The sequence below is a fragment of the Rattus norvegicus genome, chromosome 19, assembly GCF_021556685.1.
Source record: "Rattus norvegicus strain SHRSP/BbbUtx chromosome 19, alternate assembly SHRSP_T2T, whole genome shotgun sequence".
NCBI classification, from domain to species: Eukaryota; Metazoa; Chordata; class Mammalia; order Rodentia; family Muridae; genus Rattus; species Rattus norvegicus.
In genome coordinates, this window is record NC_141552.1 from 13,282,501 (window position 1) to 13,308,313 (window position 25,813).

At 46.1% G+C, this 25,813-nt stretch overlaps 1 protein-coding gene across 3 annotated transcripts; it reads left to right on the top strand.

The window, feature by feature from the left end:
- Positions 1-744: 744 nt before the first annotated feature.
- Positions 745-24,958, top strand: Isx (intestine-specific homeobox). 3 transcript variants are annotated; one of them, XM_087595124.1, is made up of 4 exons: positions 745-2,677; positions 19,641-19,792; positions 21,540-21,620; positions 22,406-24,958. In XM_087595124.1, exons 1-4 carry the CDS (start codon positions 2,461-2,463, stop codon positions 22,640-22,642), a joined length of 687 nt encoding a protein of 228 aa, XP_087451250.1. In that variant the 5' UTR covers positions 745-2,460; the 3' UTR covers positions 22,643-24,958.
- The last annotated feature ends 855 nt before the right edge of the window (positions 24,959-25,813 follow it).

A 25,813-nucleotide genomic window follows, 5' to 3' on the forward strand; every position in this document is an offset into this window, starting at 1 on the left:
AGCCTGTGCTCTTAGTGCTGAGCCTTCTCCACAGCCCCTGGGTTTGTTAGGTTTGTTGTTGTTTCCTTTTCTATGTAATGTAAAAAAAAAAATTGATACGTAAAATCATAATCACAAAGAAATGATATCATTCCCTTGAAACCGGAAGTGTTAAATGTGGTGGCAGCTTCTAGGTTTTACTCGTGGCCGTTACTCACTGTGCTCGGCACCAGGTGATAACCTGTATGAGCGACCTGTGGATGTTCCCAACACTTCCTTCCAGTTCAGAATAAGGCAATGGGAATATACCTAGCACTCTCTCCCCATGATTTAATTGGATCAAGACATTTAAATTTAACAGTTGTGTGAGTAAATTGTCCATTTGTCCAACTTGCTGTTTAACACACCTGTCCTAGATTTCTTTACTTGACCAAAGCGGAACATTAACCTAAAACCAAGATGAGGAAACAGAAATGAAATGCCAATATACATATACATATCAGACTGGTTGCGTGAATTTTTTTTCAAGCTTTGAGGAAAGCACCAGGATCCATTCAGAGAAGCAGTCACATGACTCGGCTGTCTGCAGAGCAGGAATAGACATCCCATAAAACACTTATGCTCGCCTCTGACTCACTAACACTCTCCACTTTGCTCTCACCCCTCCCTTGGAGCCTGCAGTCAATCAGAAGATGGTGGCTTCACTATTGGAAAATCCCTGCTTCGCCTGACTGGCATAAGTCTCTGTAGATCACTGCAGAACCTAATCTCTCCCAGCTAAACCAGAGATTTTGGCACTTCCAGGAGACCTACTCCTAGAACAGGACCTCTTCACCTGTTTCCCCATCTCAGGGAAGTCCTCCCTCTTCTAACTCCTCCTCTCCCTCCTCCTCCTCCTCTTCCTCCTCTCCTTCCTCCTCCTCCTCTTCCTCCTCTCCTTCCTCCTCCTCTTCCTCTTCCTCTTCCTCTTCCTCCTCCTCCTCCTCCTCTTCCTCTTCCTCCTCCTCCTCCTCCTCTTCCTCCTCCTCCTCTTGTGAAGAGGTCTGCATTCTAACAAGAAGTTCACATTCACAGTTGGTTAGGGCACTAGCCATTCTCTGTTGTAATATACCCTGAGGCTTCCCAGGACGATCCTTAAGTTCCTCCTGTCACTCCAGCCCCTGTATCCCTTTGTTCTGAGCCTCAGTTTCTCCACATAACTCTCACAGGTTTTAGAATGCCTTCCCTGCTCTAACTCTGGCAAGCCAAGAAACACACATCTGTGAGGGACTACCTGTGGCTGAGCCTCTGTGCACCACACCCGGGCTCAGCCTCTAAGCCTTTACAAATCCCACAAATTCTCCGAGCTGTATAAACACATTGACTGGGCCTTGGCCATTCCTCCCCCACCTTCTGCTCTTCTGTTGCACCTGGCCATTTCTTCAGCACCACGCCTCTGCTTGGCATCCCCTATCGATCCCTCCAATCCTGGCCGATTCCCTCAGCTCTCCACCAAACACCTGCATCCCATCCCATCTCCTGGGGTGGGGACTTGTTTCCCTTATCAGCCCACCCGCCTCCTGGGTTACACATTTCTTTGAACGGAATTCCTGGCAAGATAGAGCAGTGACTGTCAGCTCCGAGCCTGGAGTTTATTGGACAGGGCGTCTTCGGGGCTGTCTCAGAGACAGGTAAAGGGCAATCAAGCAGGAAAAAAGTAGAAAGGACCCCAAAAGAAGGAGAAACGGGTGACTAAAGAATTTAGTATGTGACTGAAAGTTGGGAAGAGGAGAACAGCATAAAGACCAGTGGAGAAGAGTCAGACCACAGGCCTGAGGTGAAAGCAAGCACAGACCTGGCAGTGACCCAGAATCGTCCTTAACCTCTGCTGAAGATCTGCAGAGGTACAGGGGCCCTGGAAGTCTGACTCTTGAGACTGGAAGCTGAATTGAGGAAGTCCAGAAGGGCCTCTGAGAAGAGGCTCAGGGCTCACTTGGCCACGAAGAACCCATAGGTGGCACCCTAGCTTCCCAGGGACTGCCTGAGGCCAGCAGGAAGGGGACACGAGTCAGAGAGAGGACAAAGGTGGATGCTGGCTCCAAATCTCTAGGCAGTGATATCATCCCACCAACTCCGCTGTTTTTTTTTTCTTTCTTTGTTTTCTGGTATCCTTGAGCTCAGGATCTTTGCCTAGGCTGGTGACTGTGAAAGCCTCCACCTCCAAGAAGACCCTCTCTGGAAAACTTGACCTGTGGAGACAGGACAAGTACCCACCAGCTCTTCTGCTAAAAGCCACTTTCTAATCTTGGAGGTGTTCGAGGTCCATGGAAGTCCCTGTGTTCAAGGAATTGTGCCAGAGTCCCCCAGCATCAGGATCTCCAATCACCACCTCTGTGTGCCCTCTGGGTCCCCAGAAACTCCAGAAAGAAAATATACCACCTTCTGCTGGCATCGCCCCAGGCACACACAGAGTGTTCCTCCCAGCAGCCTTCAGATCAGGCTATGGCAGGTCCTACCATCCAGAGGGACATAGAGAAGAGTTCAGGATACTGTGAGGCCCCAGAGAAGCTGGGCCTGTCTTTCTCCATTGAGGCAATTCTGAAGAGACCCACAGAAAGAAGAAATTTGCCCAGACCACAAAGCATTGGTGGTGGGGACTCCAGGCAGACAACTACCTCAGGTTCTAAGTTGGAGAAGCCCACACAGGATCAGCCCCAAGGTAAGTGATTTCTAGCCATTTTCTTTTGTTCTGTGGTCTTGGGGGAGAAGCGGGAGGACTCAAATGATCTTTGTCAATAAAATAGGGGGCTGTGACATCCAAAGGGATAGTAGGTTCTAAACCAGTCGCTCTTTAAACCTTTCAGTCTAATATGAAACTTCAGTATTCAGAGTGCAGAAGCCCATAGACTCGGGCCATTGTGACGTGCAGGGGCTCAGAGCTTGTTCTTGTGACCAGGCTACGGCTTGGAATTATCAATCACATCCTGCACTGACCAGGTGGTAGGCACTTTCCTTTCACTTGGGCAGAGATTATGATAAGTGGACTGATAAGAAAATCCACAATGTTACCAAGTTAGAAAGCTTGAAGTCGCAATCTGAACTCAGAGCCTGGAACCCCAAACCCTTGTTTCTAGTACATTCTCCCCGTGAGCTGTGTTCAGCCTGCATGGCTTCTAGTAGCTGAAGCTCTGTGAGGGTCTGTCCTCACAGGGTCCCCAAACCCAATTCTGTAGTCACCTGAGAGCATGCACCTAAATAAGTGAGCAGGTGGTTGTCAGGTTCTCCTTCAAGACAGCATCCACGCAGGGTATGGGAGCTAGAGAGCGGAAGGTGTCTGTCCTACCTTAACCTGGTGTGACTTTAGGGGAGTCCCTGTCCTCTCTGATCTCAGCCTCACTCTGTGAAACAGCTCAGGGAATGCAGGGTGGAGTGAGAGGGGGCGTTGTTGGTGCTTATAAAATCTCAGACCAGGTCAGGAGTCTGTAAGCCTGGGGTATCTTACATCTAGGTCTTTCCCCTTTCCACACTTTCATCTAAGAAATACTGGGCAGGTAGCTCAGGGGAGTCCTTGACAGACAGCATTGCCTCCCCACAGAGCCCTGCTGCCAGCCAGTCTCCCGCAGAGTTTCCTCACAGGGGCAGTGCTCATCTACAGGCAAAAAGAAGACCCTGGAGGGATGTTAGCAGTAACAGCAGGGGAGCTGGCTTATTCCCTGACAGAAAAGGGCCTTGGGCTCAGCTCTCAGAAGTTCACTGGTATCTTCCAGTCAATTGAGGATTCACAGAAGCCAGTTCACGGGGGTCTTAAACCTAGGTCTCTTCTGCTGCAGCTGTTTAAGTGAATTCCACTCTCACCATCACAATGAGAGAGTGGGATGCCGTTGATCCCGATAAGAAGAGACGGCTCTTTCTCTGCCTCCACTGAGGATAGTAACAAGTTCCATATGTATGTTCCTGCTAAAGTCGGAGCAGACACCAGAAAGTGCTGGCCGAAACAACAACCACAGCATTAGTGGGTACCCTGTGGCTCCCACAGCACTCGCCTGGCCTTTGTTCTAGCTCATAGTCACATGCGTGAGGCCCACTTAGAAAAAGGAAAACCCAAAAGAGGAGAGAAAACTAAAACTGCATGAGCTCCTAGCACTAGCATTTCTCCCCAGAAGCCTTAAAACCATGCTCGGGGACTATTTCTAAGCGCAATGTAAATCCGTGTGACCCTTCTAAAACTCAGCTTTCCCAACCCTCGGGCTGGGGTCATTCAGCAGTTTATGACTTTAAGGGATCTCAGGTATAAAGCTACTATGTCAATATTTCTGTGGTTATGACCATCCTAGCCCCCTATGGTGTCAAAAGGTGCTAGTTTTGTGGTGGTCAGGATAGGAGAATTTCTTTCCAAGTGTGTATATTTGAGCAGAACAAAAAGTAAAGATGAGGCGGACACTGGTGCGGATAGGACGCCAATATGGCACCCAGTTCAAAGGTAAACCACAGACATCCGTGACGCTGTGTAGGTAGGGGAGGGGCTCAAGAAAACAGACCTCTAAGCCCAAACGTGGCACCAATGCACAGGGGACCTAGAGCGAATCACCCATCCGGGCCTCAGTTTCCTCAAAAGAAACACGAAAGAGAAGAGATAAGTCTCCATAAAGTTGTTCCTGGCTCTGGCATTCCTTGACTGACCCAACAATAAGTCAGCTGTTGGGAAACCCTAGAGCATGATGGTCATTTTTCCTAGCAGAGACTGCCTCTCTACAGAATGTCTAGTCACAACGCCATGTGGAAAGGGAACAAGGGAGCGAGGAGGCCAACCCTGTCCATCACCCTTGCCCCTCCCTACCATCTGAGGAGGCCCAAATGCAGCTCGGGTTTTGTTGCCGCTGGCCAATGCCCTTAAGCTCCTTGTGTTCTGTCATTCTTCTGGGCTAGAACCTCCCAAATAGGGAAGCCCCAAAGAACAGCAGTGAGGTACAGGCTCCTTACTCTCTCACCTTACATGTATAGATCATACGTCTCACCTTACATGGAGGGCATGACTTCAGGTGATGGTTTCAATCAGAAATCTCCCCAACAGGATCAGGCTCATGTTTTGAATGCTTACTCCCAAGCTGGTGACACTACTTGGAGAAACTATAAGACCTTTAAGAGATGAGGCCTGGCCAGAAGAAATATGTCAATAGGATTGGGTTCCTGGCCCCAAGTTCTCCTCTCACTCTGTGCCTGGGACTATAACAATGTGAAGGGTCCCCCACCCCAGTGTCACGTACCCTGGGCTGCTCCACCATGCCTCCCTGCCATGGTGAACTACAACCCACTGAAACTATAAGCCAGATGAACTTTTCCACTCTTAATTTTTCATGGCAGGTTTTATAGCCACAGCTCCCACCGCTTTATCACTATCATATAGGGAGCTTGGATTAACTGTGGCATTTAAAGCCCACGTCCAAGATGGTAACAAGAACAAGGGCAGGGCCACAAAGCTGTACTCTAAGGAGCCCCAGTGGACCTAGGAGTGCAGGGGAATTCTCTGAGGAGACTGGGCCTCAGAGAGGTGAAAGGGGATGTTCAAACGTAAAGTTCATGAAGAGTCAAAACCAGGCCTATCATTCAGGCTCTCAGGACAAGCTAGAGGCACTGCCCACCTTGACTGAGGATAAATACGATTCGTTCCCCAGCTTCTCATCCTCACGGGGACCCTCGTGATAAACAGGTTGGACCCTCTCAGATCCCAAATCTGGAGAAACATCTAAGCTCGTCTCCCTAAGTGAAAGGATGTTGGGCCCGACCATGCATTCACTCCTCTTGAGAGGGGCTACCCTTTAAAATCCAGGATCTTCCAAAGTCAAGGGAGCACCCAGTCAGGAAGAAGGCTTTCTCAATATTGGAGGCTCAGAGCCTGAGGAAGAGGAGGTCACGTCTACCTATTCAACTGATGAACCTCTGAAATTCTAACCCCAGTGGGGAAAGGAGAGCAGAGACGAGGCCTCTCGGTGGATTAAGCCTCTCGGTGTGGTAGGCTTGGGCAGATTGCCTAGCCTCTAGGGGATCCTGGTATGTTTCTTCTCCTGCTGGTGAGCTTTTATCCAGATAAAGTCTTACTCACTGTTACAAAGAGTTTGAACTTGGACATATCTTTGGGGCACAGTATTCCATTATGGTGGGTCTCTTGCTTACAGCCCTTATCGCACTCTCCTTCCTCTTTCTTTTCTCTTTCCTCTTCCCTTTTCATCTCTCCTCCCACTTCTGTCCCTTTGATATTAGCCTTCTCCTCCTTCTCTGCATTTCCTGGAATCAAAGACGGCTGTTCTTCCCTGGACACCTGAAGATAGAGCCTATGACCAAGGACCACAGTGTCCCTCGTCACTTTATGATTATTGACTTTGGCTAAATGACAAGTGAACCCAGGGATTCCCATGAGAGCAGACAGGGGAGGGGAACATGCTATCTGGGTAACTTTACGCCGCTGTGACAGAATGCTTGACGTGAACCGCTTACAGGAAGGAAGATTTACTTGTGCATACAGTTTGAGAGGATCCAACTCATGGTCCCTTGTCCCCATGCTCTTGGGCATAACACCATGATAATAAGAATGTAAGGTGGGATAGTTGTTCACCTCATGGTAGGAAGCAGAGGAAAAAGAGAAATCTGGAACCCTGTATAATTTTCAAAGGTATCAAATCCCAGCGACATACTTCCTCTTGCTAGGCTTCACCTCTAAAAGTTACCACAACTTCTCAAGTGTTCAAAGTATAAACCAACATATTCAAAGCAGAGCAAATATGGAGCTGGATGCCAGTACTTCCTCCAAGGGACACATGGCCCTGTCTCCTCCACTTGACCCCATGGATCCCACCTCTTTATCACCAGTACCACAGTTACAAACTAACTTGGAAAAGGAAAGGATTATTTCGGTTCACCATTTCCTGGGCTTCAGCTATAATCTATTGGCCCTGCTGCTCTGGCCAGGTCTATGATGGCGTCCACATCACAGCAGGGGCATGTGGTGGAGAAAACCATGTTCCTCATAGTCAGGAAGCAAAAGTGAGAGAAGGGAAGAGTAGGAGCCTCTTCCAGCCATTCAAGGGCACAGCTCCAGTGAACGGAATACCTACTGGTCACTACTTCCTAAAGTTTAAGAACTTCACAAACACCACAGGCCGGGGAGCCAAGCTTTCAGGAAGTGAGGCTTGGGGGACGGTCTGGATGCAAACTGTAACAAAAGACTCTCTCCCAGCCCCCGCCCCTAGAAGAAGGCCTCTGGAGGAGGTAATGGTTAATTTGCCATCTCTAGACTGAGAAGGGAGAAGAGGCCCCTGGGAGCTGCTGGTAGACCAATGAGGCTTAAGACATGGAAGCAGACCAACCCCTCGTGGGTCTGCTAAGCCAACAAGGGTGGGATGTTGCTGTTTTGTATTCCAAGAGGAATGAGGAAGCATTTTGGAGTTTAATGCTGGAAAATGTATATGGCCAATAGCAATGAGAACTCTTTGATTACAATTTTTAAAAATGCCTCAGTTGAGGTGTGTGTGTACAGCCTTGAAGAAAATTAAACATTCTTTCACACTGAGCCATGGGAAGGCCAAAATCTATTGTCAGCTTCGTTGGTGTTGGAAGCCCAACCCTAACATTACCAATCCCTCTAGCTGCTTCTCTGCCTTTTGGCTCTTTCTCACTGCAAACTAGCAACCCTACCCGCACCCCACCCCCCAAGTGACTTCCAACAGCTTCTAGAGTGACATCCTAGTACACTGACTGTCCCAACGCTCTCTAAAGTCCCAAATCTAACAGATACAAAGGAGGGACTTCCTGGTCAAGGTTCAATAATACAGCCACCTCAAACTAGTCAGGCAAGGCCAGAGACTCATGGAAGTGCATGTGTTTGGTCGGGAGTGGGGTCCTTTTCCCACTCATCTGTCTCTATCACACTAGGGTGACGACTCCCTATCTTAAGACTCTTTTCATTATTCACAGGTCCTGTGTATTCTCTGTGTTCAGAAGTTTCGCACTTCTTTTCAACAGTATATTCCTATAGAGATTTTTTTTTCAAATATTCCTAGAAAGGGGAAAGTTGTTAGTCATTTATTGGACAAAATGGCTCCTCTCTCCGCTTGCAGAGTCATGTGACTCTGGGTATCTCTAACCTGGTCACTACACAATCAGGCTAGATTTTAGGAGAAGGAAGCATTAGATTATTCCTCTGTTATTGGTAGAAAGAGTAGCTAAAAAATGGATTCCCTCATAGGATAAAAGTAAGTTCTAAATCACTTTCTGGGGCCCAGGCCCTGGCTTCTCAGCTTCTGTTGTTCCCTGCACCACTGCACCATTACAAGTAGAAGCTGGGGCAGGCACAAGGTTTGTGTGGTGGCAGCATTTGAAATGTAGACACCACACACACACACACACACATACATACATACACACACACACACATATACACACACATACACACACATACACACATACACACACATACACACACACACATACATACACACACACATATACACATACACACACATACACACACATACACACACACTCACACACATACACACATACACACACACATACACACTCACACACACATACACACATACACACACATACACACTCACACACACATACACACATACACACACATACGCACACACGTACGCACACATACACACACACATACACACATACACACACACATACACACATACACACACATACACACATACACACACATACACACATACATACACACATACAAACACACACATACACACTCACACACACATACACACACACTCACACATACACACACACATACACACATACACACTCACACACACATACACACACGCACAAATACACACACATACACACTCACACATACACACTCACACATAACACACATACACACATACATACACACACATACACACACATACACACATACATACACACTCACACATACACACTCACACATACACACACATACACACACATACACACATACATACACACACATACACACTCACACATACACACACACATACACACACATACACACACATACACACACATACACACACATACACACACATACACACACACATATACACATACACACATACACACATACACACACATACACACTCACACACACATACACACATACACACATACACACTCACACACACATACACACATACACACACATACGCACACACGTACGCACACATACACACACACATACACACATACACACACATACACACATACATACACACATACAAACACACACATACACACTCACACACACATACACACACACTCACACATACACACACACATACACACACATACACACATACACACTCACACACACATACACACACGCACTAATACACACACATACACACTCACACATACACACTCACACATAACACACACATACACACATACATACACACACATACACACACATACACACATACATACACACATACACACTCACACATACACACTCACACATACACACTCACACATACACACACATACACACACATACACACACATACATACACACACATACACACTCACACATACACACACACATACACACACATACACACACATACACACTCACACATACACACACACATACACACACATACACACATACATACACACATACACACTCACACACACATACACACCCGCACAAATACACACACATACACACTCACACATACACACTCACACATAACACACACATACACACATACATACACACACATATACACACATACACACATACATACACACACATACACACTCACACATACACACTCACACATACACACACACATACACACATACATACACACACATACACACTCACACATACACACACATACACACACATACACACACACACACACACACGTGACTTCTCAGCAAGGAAAAGAGGCATTGCTGTTTGTTGATTAGTACATGGGACTTACCTGTCACTCTATCCCTGAAACCTGTGATGTTGCTTTCATCCCACCAGACCTTGAACGTCATGACAGTTGGTCACCATAGTATAGCAGAAAAGAGAACCTGGTGAAAGATATCAGAACTCCCAGAGGGGAACGATGAACTCTGCATAAGAAGGGCGTGAGAGAGGAGCTGGCACTGAGATGGTCTCAGCAGGGAGAGGAGAGAGGACTGCTCAGCAGTCACAGGAACAGAAGAAAGTATGTCTCTTGAAAGGAACAACCAAATTCAGTGTGACTCCCATCTAAATACGCCAAGCAAGGTCACAGGAGACAAAGAGCAAGCAGACTGAAAGCCAAATGTCTTAGTTAGGATTTCATTGCTGTGAAGAGACACCATAACCAAGGCAACTCTTACAAAGGAAAACATTTTATTGGGACTGGCTTACAGTTTCAGGGATTTAGTTTGTTATCATCAAGGCAAGAAGCATGGCAGTGTCCATTCAGACATGGTGCTGGAGGAGCTGAGAGTGCTACATCTTGATCTACAGGTAGTCAAGAGAAGACTGTGTGCTACACTGGGCATATCTTAAGCATAGGAGATCTCACACTGTGATACACTTCCTCCAACAAACACACCTACTCCAACCATACCTTCCAATAGTGCCATTCAATATGGCCAAGCATTCAAACACATCAGTCTATAGGGGCCATTCCTATTCAAACCACCATACCAAACCAACCCCACATGGCCTGTAAGTATGAACATTTTTGAAAGCCATGCTTGGAGAACTTAGACCTCTACTGAGGTAGAAGAACAAATCTACTTTGGATAGGGTACCCCACACACTTAAGTAGAGGACAACTGCCTTTAACAGGAAAGGAAGGAAAAATGGAGAAAACCATGAGAGATTGTGTGTGTCTATATGTATGTTTGTATATGTGCATGTGTGTATGTGTGTTAAGTATGTGGTGTGGTGTGTGTATGTGTGCGTGGTTTATATTAAATGTATATGTATGGTGTGCATGCATGTGTATTGGTGTTATTTGTATGTATGTATTATTATTATGTCTGTATTATGTATGTAATGTGTGTGGTGTATATGTATGTGGTAAGGTGTATGTGGTATGGTATATGTAATATGTGGATGTAATATAGATGAGGTGTTATCTGGTGAGTATGGGTATGTATATGTTTGCATGTGTGTATAAAGTGTGTGTGTGGTATACATATGGTACATACGTAGAGTGCTTATATGTATGTGTCTATTATGTGATATATATGTTCAAGTATATATGTATGTGTGCTATATGATATGTATATGTATATGTTATGTATATGTTATGTATGTGGTATGCGTATGGTGTTTGTACTGTATCTATGTGTGAATCTGTCTGATGAAGTCCTACTTACAAAGTGTCATAAAAGGGAGGTCACATACGGAAGACGCCCATCTGCATATGGCCTGTCACCTGTCATCACTGGGAGCCATCAGCAAACCCAGTTCTGGCAGGTTTCTCCAGGGTCCCTTCCCTTTGCCTCCTGTTGCGTTCTTTCTTCTCATCCCTTCCCACCGTCCTCCTCTTTTCAGTTATCTACTTAACCAAAAAAAAAGTGTTTATTGCAGAAAATAGAAATATAGATTCAAATATACAGGGAAATGTAACTATAGCACCTCCATCATGCCATCTAGCTGTGATCGCTGTCATTCCCTTGATAGGTGACAGACACTGAGACAGAATTTTGAATATGAAGTTTGCTCGCCGCAAACTGAAACTTAGCACTCATTTCTCCTCAGATCTCTGGTGTTGTTCCTGAGAGAGTCACAGCAGACCTGGGAGGGAAGAACACATTTGCTAGATCTGTGCTTTGAGGCTTGGGTGGTATGTTGCTAGACAAAGGAGGACAGAGTCTTACAGACACGGAGCAGTAAAGAGCACCTGGAAGTTGAAAGGCCATGGACAATTGCAGGGGGATCCAGATGTTGTCATGTATGGCTGCAATCCTGTGACTAAGGGATGGGGAGAGAAGCCATTAGTAAAAAGGACAGATGGGAAGAGCCTTGATTAGCAGGTTAAAGAGCTGATCAATTCTGTGGGGATAAACAGAGCTGTAGAAATCCTTGACTGATTCAAGAGAGGAGGCCAGTGCATATCAGCACTGGGGATCTCCTGGCTGTACTCTGCCTTCCTGTGAAGTCAGGTATTTCCAGCCTACAGGGGGATGCAAATTTGCCCAAGGTCTCTTTCTTGATGAACCCATTGCCTTCAATGACAAGGACAGACCGATTCCCAGAGCCTTCCCCCAGTGGCAAAGACCCGACCCCCCCACTCCCACTCCACCCCCATCTCAGCCTTTAGCTGCACAGCCAGGGCCAATTAACAAGCCACGGAGAAGGAGCAATCAGGGGAAGGGAGTCCAGTGCAGAGAAACATCGGTTTATAATTAGATGGCCTAATCACCTGCATAAATTGTGTATTTCTTATGATCGATGCGCTAAATAGCTCTCAGTCTTAATTAAGTTCTGCTGACTAGTCACTTTGAAGACTCACTCATGTGTGATTCACAGCTCCCAAAATAAACAATGGCCACAAGAGCCACCTGGAAGAGCTGGCAGTCCCTGCTGCCTTCATCCACCTCTCCCTGCCCCCCCCCAAGTGTTCTTGTCCATCTCAGAAGATGGGGTTGATGGGCTGAGATGGAGCCTTGGGCTTCCTGACTTGTTTGCCGAGAACCTGGGAAGGAGATGCCAGGTCTAGACCAGGAACCCAAAGACTGCTTTATTCTCCACCTAGTGACCCATCCTTCTTGAGAAAATGAGACCTGATGATCCCTAGTCCTCTCTGTGCAGGGATACAGAGCACTCTAGCCCTTGCTGCTATGAAGGCCCTCATCCTGGGCCTGGACCAACTTCCTCAGCGGGCTCAGATTTTTAATGCCTTGCTGAACAAAATCCCTGAGGTTTCAAAGGTGCACAGGCTGTATTCTGTTCCAACTTCTTCTCCCTCCACAATATGTCTACAGTGCTCTCCCTCTGGTACCTGCTTCTGTCTCTAATGACCCATTCTGATTTGTCACCTGGGCCTCCTGGCTTCTAGCAGCTTCTATCAGTATATGGTGGGTAAAGCTAAAGCATTGACCTTCATCCTTTCCAACCCATCCCATTGGATGCTTCGCTTGTCTCTCTCTCTCTCTCCCTGCCCTATGGTGGGGTTAACTCCAAGAAAACCCCGCCCCAACAGATAATCTCAACTGACACCATTTCCACCACTGACACCTTCCTCCTTCCCAGGCACACAGAGAGAGGCGAATCCTGCTGAGGTCAAATCAAAGTTGGCACCACATCTATCTCATACTTCCCTTCCTGTAGATTAGTGACAATTTAATAATATTGTAATGGGGAAAAACAAAGTTTGTCCCAGAACATGATTCCTTCAAGAATGGATCAGGCAACCCAGTGAAGAAGTCCTGTCCAACAGAACATCCCACAGTGATGGCCCTGTGCTACAGCTACACAGTCCAGCATGGCACCCCTCACCACACTTGTCCTGCTATAGATACATGGCTAAGAAGCTGAATGCTCTATTTTGCTTAATTTCAACAGCCACTCTGAGCTAGCAGCTGCTCTTTGGGACAACACAGTTCTAAGGACAGGATGTCCAACCTCGGGTTGTCCTAAACTTGTTTCCCTGACTCTAGGGTTCAAGTCTATCTGTCACTCCCACAACTGGACTTAGCCTTCTTTGGAAGCCCTGTCATTGGGAGTGACCTTGGCTCTGGAGTTCTCTCACTACCAGTTATGTCTCTCTGGTTTGAGGTTATTCCCAAGAAGGGAAGTATTAAAAAAAAACAAAAAAATAAGCATTAGAAGGGGAAAGAATACGATCAAAATATATTGTTTGTTTAAAAATAAACAACTTTATAAGAAAAAAAACAGTAAACTTAAGGACAAAAAATAAAATAAAATCATGTTATAAAAAGAAAATAATCAGCACTGACTACTGATACCCCCAAGAACTCCACATCCTGTCTTGGGGGAAGGACCTTGAAACCTTAAGTCAAGTGGGCTGGTCCATCTCCATCCCCCCCGTGAACTTGGATTTTAGGTACCATCTGTCTTCTTAGAGCGATCACTGGAATAATTAGACTTTAATTACACCGCCAGCACCATTATCATCTCCCAGACACAGATATCCATCCAAAGCATATGTAGTTCAAAGCCAATGACAGGCCATCTGCTTCTAGCCATGCTGTACCCGGTCAGTCCCTTTCCATGCAGTCAGCAGTCGGGTGTTGACTAGAACAGGGTTTAGATTCTTCCCCTTGTTCATCCAGCCTCCCCATGACACTGAGAAAGTCCTGCTGTGAGTGGGAAAAGCCTTGTCTCCCTTAATAATAATAATAATAATAATAGCCCACAAAAAAAAACTCGAAGCCAATACTTGTTTGTCTAAGTTTCATTCTGAGGAAAGTGAATGCATTTGCTCATTTTCGCTGTAACCCACATCCTATTTCTAGCCCTGCGTTGTTTTGTTTCCTGTATTCTACTCTTGCATCCCACACTGACTTCAATGTCCTCTACTCTACAACTCCAGATTTCCAGGAGTCTCTCGACCCACACTGCCCTGACAGTTTAGAATTTTCTCTTGTGTTTTCAATGGCTTTTTTTTTTCGGAGCTGGGGACCGAACCCAGGGCCTTGCGCTTCCTAGGCAAGCGCTCTACCACTGAGCTAAATCCCCAACCCCTCAATGGCTTTTTAAAATAGAATTCTTCTTTGTCATCTCCATGCTGACGGAATGAATACGTGAATAAATTGGTGAGTGAGTGAATGAATGAATGAATAAATGAGTGAGTGAACATACACAACCCTGCTAAGCCTCACTAGTTAGGGTTCCTTACCCACATACACACCCATGGTGCTTGTTAGAAGCTGCGCACAGAGCCATCCATCATGCTCCTGGCGGTGGTGACCCTGCTCTTTGATCCCACCTCAGTTCCCATTGACTTTGGCTCATGCTGTAGTGAGGGCATTTCCACCATCATGAAGCAGAGCTGTCACGGTGATCTAAGAATACCTTGTTCTTGTTCCACAGTCGTGGCATCAAAATAAGTAGAGTATAGTGACAGATGGGTCCATGGTGACAAGGAGGCTGTGACTATCCCTCCTCCCCTGGCAGGAGGATCACTGTCACCTAAGATTCTAATCCCCTCCTAGTTGCACACGGTGTTACAGGGTGCTAGTGGAATGGGGGACTACGGTCTTTGTGATGTGGGTGCAAGATCAACCATCCATTTCCAAGGGTACAATCTCCCAGTGGCTCATCTGGCTTGAGAATCACCTATGCTCCTGTGAGTAACCCCAACAAACTTATTGGTTTGCCATGCTGAAGTTGGATGGAATCCTTTCTTAACATCTCTCCAGGGAAAGAAGCAATTATTACTAAACACGCCGCCAGTTCTAAACAAAGAATAGCATCTTTTAAAAATGAATTTGGGGCCACTTCTACTCCAAGGACAAATGGAGGCAGAAAAATCAGAAGTTCAAAGCCTTCCTTGCTCTATGTAGTGGGTTTGAAGCCAGTGTGGGCAACATGAGAACTTGTCTCAAAATAATAACAAATGTATTAATTTTATGATCATCATTGTTTTATTATTATTATTATTATTATTATTATTATTATCATCATCACGATTACTTAAAAGTAGGGTAGACTTGGAAAAGGAGGAAGACAGTAGCAGAAGGGAGACTCCTACCAGACCAGAGCAGCACACAACAGCTAACAAGATGAAAAGGTTCTTACTGCCCAGCCTTATGACCTGAGCTTAATCTTTAAGAGACCTGTTCTCCTACAAATCATCCTCTGACCTCAACATCCTCACACTAGTAAATGCCCACACATACACACACACACACACACACACACACACACACACACACACACACACACACCTATCACCTATCAATCAATCAATCAATCAATCAATCAATAAATAAATAAATGCAGTAAGTGGAGGAGTAAAAGCATTTCGAAGAGATTTTAAAAGTGAACTAACAAAAAAGGTAGGGCACTGGGGATGGGTGAGACCACACCATCTTATTCCTACAATGGAGGAGACAACATGGTTGATCCTGAAAAAGGAAAGTACCCACCCCTGTGTGCCCTTTTCCTCCTCCGCAAAGGGTCCCAGGCAAGCAACCAAGACAGGATCCCAGGTCGTTATGGATTTACCATTAGTCGTCTATCATTCATTGCCTCTTCTGCCTCACCCTACAGACCATGAGAGCAGGCACAGAGAGGGAATTAAATGTGCCAAGTAGTGGAGGTAAGCTCAGAGAGAGGTTGGATCTCATAGTGTGGTCTCTACCACTCACCAACAACAGGATTGCTGGCAAGCACCACCTCCCTCCATACACTGGAGCTGCCAAAAGAAGAAAAGGAAAGTTAGTGGGTCTATTCAGTTATTAAACTACCACCAATTTTCACGGAGTACCTACTCCAGTTCCTCTTTAGAATTCAGATTCCGCCTCACCTTTTAGGCCACAGCAGCTCTCATCAGTCTTCTGCCTGATACATGACAACAGAAGTTCTATAAAATTTCAGGCCTAGTTTTCAAAAAATGTCTTCTCTGTCGTGTGGGTTTCAAACCAAGTTATTCATTTGGAGCAAATACTGATGAAGCTCTCCCCAGGTATTGGTCGCTCAGTTAATCTGAAATCCACTACTGCTTTTGAGAGGTTCACTCTCCAGAAAGACAAGACAGATAAATACAGGCTGCCTCCCCAGTGTGTTTGCGTCCTCCAAGCGTGAGTATAAGTCTTGCTTGGACAGGAGGCACTGCATTCTCCATCATAACCTGAAAGTGAAGACAATTGGGGCTGAGAGTCTGTGCTTTTTCTACACTCCTGTAATAGTCCCAGTTAAGATTACTGCAGCTCCATCTTCAGAAGCCCTGATCAGAAAACAACACACACAGTTTGGTCATTCCACCAGCATCTCCTGTTGCTTGGTTCCATGAGGCGCTATGTACAATGCTGGTCAAGTCTTCCCTTCTGAAAGATCTCCCTGGAAGGAGCGAGTGAATAAACTACTCTTCTTTTTTCTTTTTTTACTGGGGGGTGTGTGTGTGTGTGTGTGTGTGTGTGTGTGTGTGTGTAGACAGATGTTTATGTGTGTGCCCATGGAGGCCAGAAGATGAGCCAGATCCCTTGGAACTGGAGCTTTATGCATTTGTGAGATGCCCAATGTAAGTGCTAGAATGCAAACTTCTGGCCCTCTGATAGAGCAGGAATCAGTCTTAGCCACTGAGCCACCTGTCCAGCCTCAACAACTACTTTTCTATCTGTCACACAGGCACAGCTGGGTCTGTTTGCCCCTTTGGTATACATCTCTCATCATGAAATAATGAATCGTAGCTAATAGCATCACTTTGTCTCTCTATGTACAAACCCTTTCTGATTATTCATCTTTTCAAACATTTGCTTAGATATTATTGCCGGTTTGCTCTATCATCTAAAAGAATAGTTTGTCTGTGGAATATGGAATAGTTAAGGCAGTAGGTATTACCTATTACAAAGTTTTTAGGGACTTCTAAGTCTTTGTCACTACAAATACTGTTCCTATCATATCTTATAGACAAAATACTTACTTTGAGCCTTTTCTATGTTGAGACCCATCCATTGATGTCAATCCTTGGACTCTATGCATGCAAAGTCAAGTAAAGGCCAAAGATTAAAGTATTTGGATCTTTTTTAAGACTGAATTTATGTCCCAAAGAGGAAATAGCTATAGGATGTGCTACAAAGTCGGGCAGTTGAGCAACTGGAATGAGGCTGGGTATGTAGGTTGGCAGAGCAATGGGGGTAGAATTGACTATGCCGATATGAGGACCCACCATGGTTCCATAGAGGGCTGTGCCCAGAGAGAAGTCCCACAAGTAGAACTAAGGGTCACTCTCTTGAACTTCTTAGCAATTTTAGGTAAAAATTTGTGTTTTAGAAGTCCAGTGAGACTTTAAGCAAATCCCAGGATATCAGATCATGGCGCCTCCACTCACCATCCTTTCCACTCCTGCTGCCCCAAGATAGGCTCTTGGTCCTCTCTCCCATGTCCCTACTTACTTGTACTCTGGAAAGGAGTTGGCTAAGGTATGGCTTCCAGGATATTTAAGGTCATGTGCCAAGTCGCAGGGTGGGGTCAAATCTCTCCACCGAATATTTATGTCCCAAAGTTTTGAATTAACTCCCAGGTCCCTGGGAAGACTAACATACTCAGTCTGTGTTCTCATTTAATCTGTCTCTCTCAAAATTAAATAGCAAATTAAAAGACAACCGTGAGGGCTAAGATGACTCAGTAAGTGAGACCACTTACTGCATAGGCATGAGGCCCTGAGTCCAACTCCCCCAACACACGTGTAAAAAGGCAGTATATAACTATGTACACAGCTGTAACCCCTGGGGACAGAACCAGGAGAATGATTTGTGGATTTCTGGCTGGCAATTTAGCTCCAAGATCAGTGGGGAGAGCCTGTTAAGTGGACTATTATACAAAATTGTAAACAAGACACCCTTTGTCCTCCTCTAACTTCTGTGTGAGTATACATGGGCACACACACATGTATACATACACCATACACAGGCATGTATACATACTTACATATAATACATGGATGGATAGATAGATAGATAGATAGATAGATAGATAGATAGATAGATAGATAGACAGACAGATACATGGATAGATGGATAACTCCCTCCCACGATAGATAGTGACAATCTAGAAAATTAAGGAAAGAGCCCTTGGCTCTTTTCTGAACAAAGGACTCACATTTTCATTTTTTGGGTAGGCCCCACAATGGCAGAGGCAGACCTGAATATAACTGAAGCTAGACAGGTGGGTTGGAGACAGATTGGCCGGGCTCCGCTGCTGCCACACTCAGACTATACTTTTTAAGCCAAGGTTGGCATACTTTTTCTCTAAAGGGCCAGATGGTAATTATTTCAGTCTTTACAGCCATATGCTCTCAGATGCAATGACTCAATGCCACCATTATAATGCAAAAGCAGGAGGAGATAGTACAAAAATCAACACGTAGAACTACGTTTCAATAAAACTTTATTTAAAAATACAGTAGGCAGGGTTCAATCTGCAGGCAATGGTTTGCCATCTCCCAAAGTAGACAAGTGGGTAATTCTTTTTTTTTTTATTAACTTGGGTATTTCTTATTTACATTTCAAGTGTTATTCCCTTTCCCAGTTTACGGGCCAACATCCCCCTTCCCCCTCCCCTTCTTTATGGATGTTCTCCTCCCCATCCTCCCCCCATTGCCGCCGCCCCCCAACAATCACGTTCACTGGGGGTTCAGTCTTAGCAGGACCCAGGGCTTCCCCTTCCACTGGTGCTCTTACTAGGATATTCATTGTTACCTATGAGGTCAGAGTCCAGGGTCAGTCAAGTGGGTAATTCTTAAAGGCATTTGACCAAAATCAAAGGCCCAGAATCAGAGAATTTTCTAGAAGGTTAACTTGACTTCACTGTGGAGTAGAGAGAGGATCATTCTAGAAAACAATGTTGCTAAGCTCCAATTCCAAGAACCCAGGGACCAAGACTCAGCAGTGGCCATGGGTTTGGAGAAGAAAGAACAAAGCAATATGAATATCTCCTCAAGGGGCTGACGTCAAGGTCGCTGACCCAACTTGAATGCTTTCTTCTACAGAGGAAAGAAAGAACAAGCGGAGAGTTCGGACTACCTTCACCACAGAGCAGCTACAGGAGCTGGAGAAGCTCTTCCACTTCACCCACTACCCCGACATCCATGTCCGGTCCCAGCTGGCTTCCAGGATTAACCTGCCCGAAGCTCGAGTACAGGTACAGCACCCACCTTCCAGCCAGTCACGTGCTGGGTCCTCAGCCTTCCGGGACTGCCTCAACTGAAACTGCCATTGGTTTTATCTCGAGGGTTGACGTCACAGCCAAATGTTACTTTCTAAGCAATGAGACCAACCTCATTTAAGAATGAGTCTCCTCGCCGTAGTGTGGCAATGTAGTGGGTGGGTACCAGCGCCCCATCTCCTAACTTATTTATGCTTCCTAAAGGTTGCTCACACTATCTATCTACCTCACAGTTGGTTGGAGTCCACCAACATTTTTACTAAGATTATCACTTTGAGTTTTGCTACACACACAGTCACTGTCAGAGAGACCCATGTTCCCTGCCATTGTGGCCGGAAAGCAACCACACCCAAGGCATAAAGAGTGAACACGGTGACATTGATTTACGAGTGTTGAAATCTGGTTTTGGTACAATTTGCGGGTGTTTAAAAAAAAAATACTGTTCTTCTTCTGGTTTCTTTCTTTAATGATTTAAAATTGTGTAGATCACCCCTCAGCTTGGGGGCCGCTCCAACATTTGGAATGGCAGTGTAGCTTATCAGGGTCCTGTTGGCGAGCCTAGGTACGGAATGCATCCGTGTCCCCTGGGTGTAAGCAGAGTAGACATCCCTAGGATCTACAGTTAGAGACAAGGTTTCATCACCTAACACCCATAATCTCCTTACCCCGAGTACCCACTCCTTTTGTCCATGCTTAGAGACACAGTAGCCCTTTGTCCCTTCCAAGCCAGACCCAGAGCACTCTTTTTTTTTTCTTTTTTTTTTTTCCGGGGCTGGGGACTGAACCCAGGACCTTGCGCTTCCTAGGTAAGCGCTCTACCACTGAGCCAAATCCCCAACCCCCAAGAGCACTCTTTTAGGCACATTCAGTGTCACAAGTCCTAGGCTGACATGAGAGAGTCTGTCATATCCAACTATAACTCTGTTGGCACTCTCACTGAATAAAAAGTCCTCTACATTCTTCTTTTTTCTTTAAATACAGTGCATTCGATTTCATTCAAAATCAAAGCAGAGGTCCGATGTGCTGCTCTTTGTGTCAACCTCCTTTCCTTCTGGCTGGAGCCCAGCCCTGCTCCCCTCTCCCCCCCTATTTGGAACTGTGCTCCAGCAGAGTGCTTAGCACCTGTGTCTGCAATCAAGTCTAGACTCCAACACCTGCCTCCCCAGAATCACCAAGTACAAATGGCCACATGTCAGACACCATCAGGGTGCCCACGGGTGCAGAGATCTGCCAATGTTCAACCTAGAGATGCCAAGTGGCCCACAGAGGTTGTAAACTGGTTACCTGCTGATGGCAAACAGCCCACAGATGGGTTTTAGTTGGCCTGCACAGCATTTGAAAATGCAAAGGGATTCATTTTTTTTTAAATATCATGATTTTCACTTTGGAAATTGAATGAGTCTGACATACATTCCCACATGGCAACTGTTAACAGGACCTGAGGCTCTGATCACCGCAGACCCCACCTAGGGCTTCTCGGTTATCACTCATGAATATCCCCTACCCCATTTCCACTCTAAAGATTATGACTCTTGTCTCTTCTCTGAAGTCTCCAGACCTCACATGCAAAGAACTTCCCCCCACCCCCAGTTACAGTGAAGCACTCATTCTTTGGGCGGATATCAATGTTCTGCATTTGGGGGCGGGGGGAGATACCAAATGGGAGCGGTAATAGTTGAACTGTATTTCTTTTACAAACACCATTTCCTTTCTCTGACCACAGATCTGGTTCCAGAATCAGAGGGCCAAGTGGAGGAAGCAGGAGAAGAGTGGGAGCCTCAGTGCCCCACAGCAGCCTGGTGAGGTCAGCCTGGCCCTACCCTCAAACATGGACATGCTTGTGAGTGACCCAGTCCTTAGTGGAGCTAGAGGGACAGTTATCTGGGAGCATCTCAACCAGGCCCTGAGGCGAGGAAATCCCGAGGGAAGTGCCTACAGTACCAAGCACAATGGAAATCCTTCTAGAAGTAGGAAGGTCAAGGAAGGAAGACAGGAACTTAGAACAAATGTCTGGCTGGCTCTCCCTTTGAGTGACAGGAAGGAGTGGTTTTATCACTTGTATAAAACTTCATAGTTCTCAAAACAGTGTCATGGGGTAAAGTATAAAACACAGGGGTTGGGCATTCAGCTGTAAAGCAGACTGCCCAGTCTTATACCCCAGCTCAAATCCCACATCACAGGGTGGCATAAAAGATTTGCCTTGCCCCTTAGAGGTCAGTATTAAAGTTTGGGCAAAGATGAAATGACTGAGATCTGGAACATTCTATTCATGGACTGCTACGGAAGAAGAGCTCTGAGGACTAAGACGATGTCCCAGGCACATAGTTGCTCTTCATGCTGTGAGGATTAAATGCAGCAGGTCAGATTCTGCCCAGGTTAGCTGAAAGGTACTCTTGACCTCAGCCTGCAAATGAATGTTGGTGACCTTGCACTCAACTAGGTCACACGGGAGGCTGAAAGTCTCAGGCAAGGCAGAACAAGCTGGCCACACTACCCGGCTACCTGAGTCACGGGGGTACCTAGGAGGGAGCAGGGACAGTCCTCAGTAAACGTTAGGGTTCATTGTTCCCCTCTGGTCTCTCCTGACAGGGTCCTGTACTGACGCCCACTGCTCTGCCCACATTGGTGCCACCCACAGAATGCTACCTCCTCTCTCAGACTCAGCTCGCTTCAAGCTGGTTCCCTGCCCAGATTCCCCTTGTCCCATGGCACCCATGGGACCTGCAGCCCCTGCCTGGCCCTCTCACCCAGCAGCCTTGTGTCCCTACCTTCATCCTCCCACCCCCAAACCCCAAGTGGGGCAGCATCTGTGCAATGCCAACATAAGGACTGGTTTCTCTCTTCCCAAGCAAGCAACTCTCCTCCCTCAGTGATGGCCGACAGCCCTGGACCTCAGAGAAAATCACTTCCACAGTCCATCAATGGCCCCCAGCTGAGGAAGCTACCCAGAGCTTGCCATTAAAGACTGTACCAGCCATGGATGACAGCCAAGGACAGCACACATCTCACCAAGTCAGTCTCCTAGTGCAAAATCCTGGCTGACTAAGGGCTGGGATGAAGCTCAGAATAAGCTGCTCTCTTCTCACCCCTCATCTATAACTAAGCAGCCATTTCTATGGACCCCTTTGCCCCTTATTTAAGAGAGCCTTGGGAAATACAAGGCATGGGGGGAGGGCTGCACATTCATGAACCCATCCGTATACTCGTTCACAATGTCCACACTGAACGCTGAGCACTGTGCACTTGCAAACAGATGTTGGGCTACACAGGTCAGATTCTGCCCAGGTTAGCTGAAAGGTGATCCTAACCTCTGCCTGCAAATGGATGTTGGTGACATTGGACTCAGCTAGTGTCTAGCACATTCCTAATGACTTTGATATGAAAAAAAAATCTCAGAATGGGAGAGAAATAGAAGAAATTGTTCTTAATTTAAAAGAGAATTCAGTGTCCTTGTCATTGTGTTGGGCTGGAAAAGGATGGTGTCCATCCTCACGGCATTACTGATGAGCAAGACAGCAAAGTTCTTTGTGTTCCCAGGGCCCAGCTAGACCACTCCCATCTGTGCTAGGCCTTTGTTCTGCTCTTTGTTTCTTTGCAGAGACTCAAGCCAGTGGCCCTCAACCTGTGGATGGCAACCCCTTTGGCCAACCTCTATGTCCAAAAAGATTAACATTATGATTTATAGCAGTAGCAAAATTACACTTCTGAAGTAGCAATTAAATAATTTTATGGTTGGGGTCACCACAACATGAGGAACTGTATTAAAGGCTCACAGCATTAGGAACGTTGAGAACCACTGCCCTAGGCGGACCACATATCCTGCTGAGTCTGGTTTTTCCTGTCTCTAAGATGGAGACGGTATCTCCCAGCTGACCTACAGCAAAGAGCAACTGGGAGGCTCTGGGATGTGCAGGGTGGGCAGACGCTGGAATGACATTGGCATCTCATGCCTTACTGGACAGGCAATGACTTGGAGTCCCCACCTCAACAGACTCCTACTCCCAGAGGCCTCCTGTTGGGCTCTCTTTCTGCCCAAGAGTCTGAGGCTTGTCCTTGCTGCTCCCCTCAGATAGATAGCTGGAGATAACCTCTGCGTATAGTTCCAGAGTAGGTTCTAGAAAATTTATCCTGAATCCAAAAGCACCTGAAATCTGCATAATGCCTGACCTGCCCCAGAGGTCGACCAAGAGTTGGGAAGCCTAGGTCTTAGCTGTGCATACCCTCCAACTTGTTCATGACATCATTGTTTTATGTCTCTGGGCCTTAGTTTCCCCATCTGTTAGTTAAAGATATCAATGTCAGCTCTGCCCTGGGGTATCCAGTACACCAAAAGTATGAACCACAGCTCACAGGACAATAGGACTGTTCTTCCAACTGAGAAGTTCTCGGCCACCCTGTACCGTTGAGGATTGGAGTCCGACCTGCAGATAACTCTGGGTGAAAAGAGACAACTAGGGAAAGGTGGGGAAACACAAAGGCAAGTAGTTCATAGTTGGATAGCCTGTTGTGTTGTGTCACTGTGACAAAATGCCTGAGATAAACAATCTATCAGGAGGAAATGTTTCAGGGGTTGAAGGTCAGAGTCCTCTGGTCATGTTGCTTTGGGCCTGTAGTAGCATAGTACATCACAGTGGAGGGTGTGGTAGAAACCCCTTTCCTTCACAGCCACCAGGAAGCAGAGAAAGGCAAGAGAGGGGTCAGGGTCCTAGCATCCTCTTAGAAAACACAACTTTAGCAACTTAACTTCCCCAAATTTCTAAAGGCCCTGACATCTTGCAGGTGCACCACAGGCTTGAAACCAAACCTTTAACCCATGCACGGGCCTTTGGAGGCACATAGGCTTAAAACCATGGCCAGAAATCCATTATACAAGTGTAACTCGCATCATTTTTCTATTCCTGGACTTAACTGTCTGCACTCTTAGCAAGAAATTTATTCTGGTAGCTTCTAGATTATTAATTCCCAGTTTAAATGTGGTGTCAGATCTCCCAGGGATTGAACTCAGGACAGAAGGCAAGACCCTCTACCTTCTGAGCCATCTTGGCAACGTAGGAGACATGAGTTGCTCAACTGCAAGAAGCTTAGCTTTGCTGCTATAAGAAACACTGAATCTGGGCACATCTTCCTCCCAGGAAGACTCCTTCCTGCCCCCCAAAAACAACTTGCTATTCCATTGCTTTATACCCCTTCCAAACTTACCAACTATGGAACCTCAGGCACCAAACGACATATTCTTTCCATCTATTTCTCCCCTAATAACTTCCTTGCCTCTGTGGAAGACTTGACAATTAGAACAGAGTCTCTGCACATGAGAAGAAGACAGCATGTCTGGGTAGGGTCATTTTCCCACAAACCTTTCAACTCCTCTGCCGTCTAGGTGTTATCTCAGGAGCTCTTGACTCCACTTCCGAACCACCAAAAACTCTCAAATGAGTTGTCGAAATTATGAGTCTGTTTCTTCTACCAAGGAAAAGGGACCCCCTCCTTTGCCTAGCTTTTCTATGAGCTCTGAGGCTCAGAGCAAGTGGTCATCAGGAACCCTGACGGATAGGTTGAGTCCCATTCTGACAGACTCTGACTTTAGCAGAAAGACCAGTGAGAGAATACAAGAGCCACTAATTTATCTTTATGTTTTTATTTTTTTATTTTTGTATATGCATATGTGTGTGCATGTTTATGTGTGTGAACACAGATATGCATGTGTTACCATGTGCGTATGGAGGACAAGGACAATCTCACATGTCAGTCCATGCCTTAAACTTTGCTTGACAAAGGATATCTTTTCCACAGCTGCACATACCTGAGTATCTAGCTCACAGGTTTCCAGAAATTCTCTTGTCTTAATCTGAAATCTCACTGAGAGAACACTGGGTTGCAGGTGTACACTATTATGCCCAGCTTGCATGGGTTCTGGGAATCAAAATCAGGTCTTCTTCAGCCATCGTCCCAGGAATCACTTAAAGGAAGGAAGGGAGGTGAAAAGCTGGTGTGGAAAAG

Bases quoted from the DNA above. Each gene is read 5' to 3' on its own strand.
- Isx (XM_087595124.1), top strand. From the start codon at position 2,461: ATGGCAGGTCCTACCATCCAGAGGGACATAGAGAAGAGTTCAGGATAC. The intron at 19,793-21,539 runs GTACAGCACCCA...CTCTGACCACAG, and splicing joins TGCCCGAAGCTCGAGTACAG to ATCTGGTTCCAGAATCAGAG. The intron at 21,621-22,405 runs GTCAGCCTGGCC...CTCTCCTGACAG, and splicing joins CCCCACAGCAGCCTGGTGAG to GGTCCTGTACTGACGCCCAC.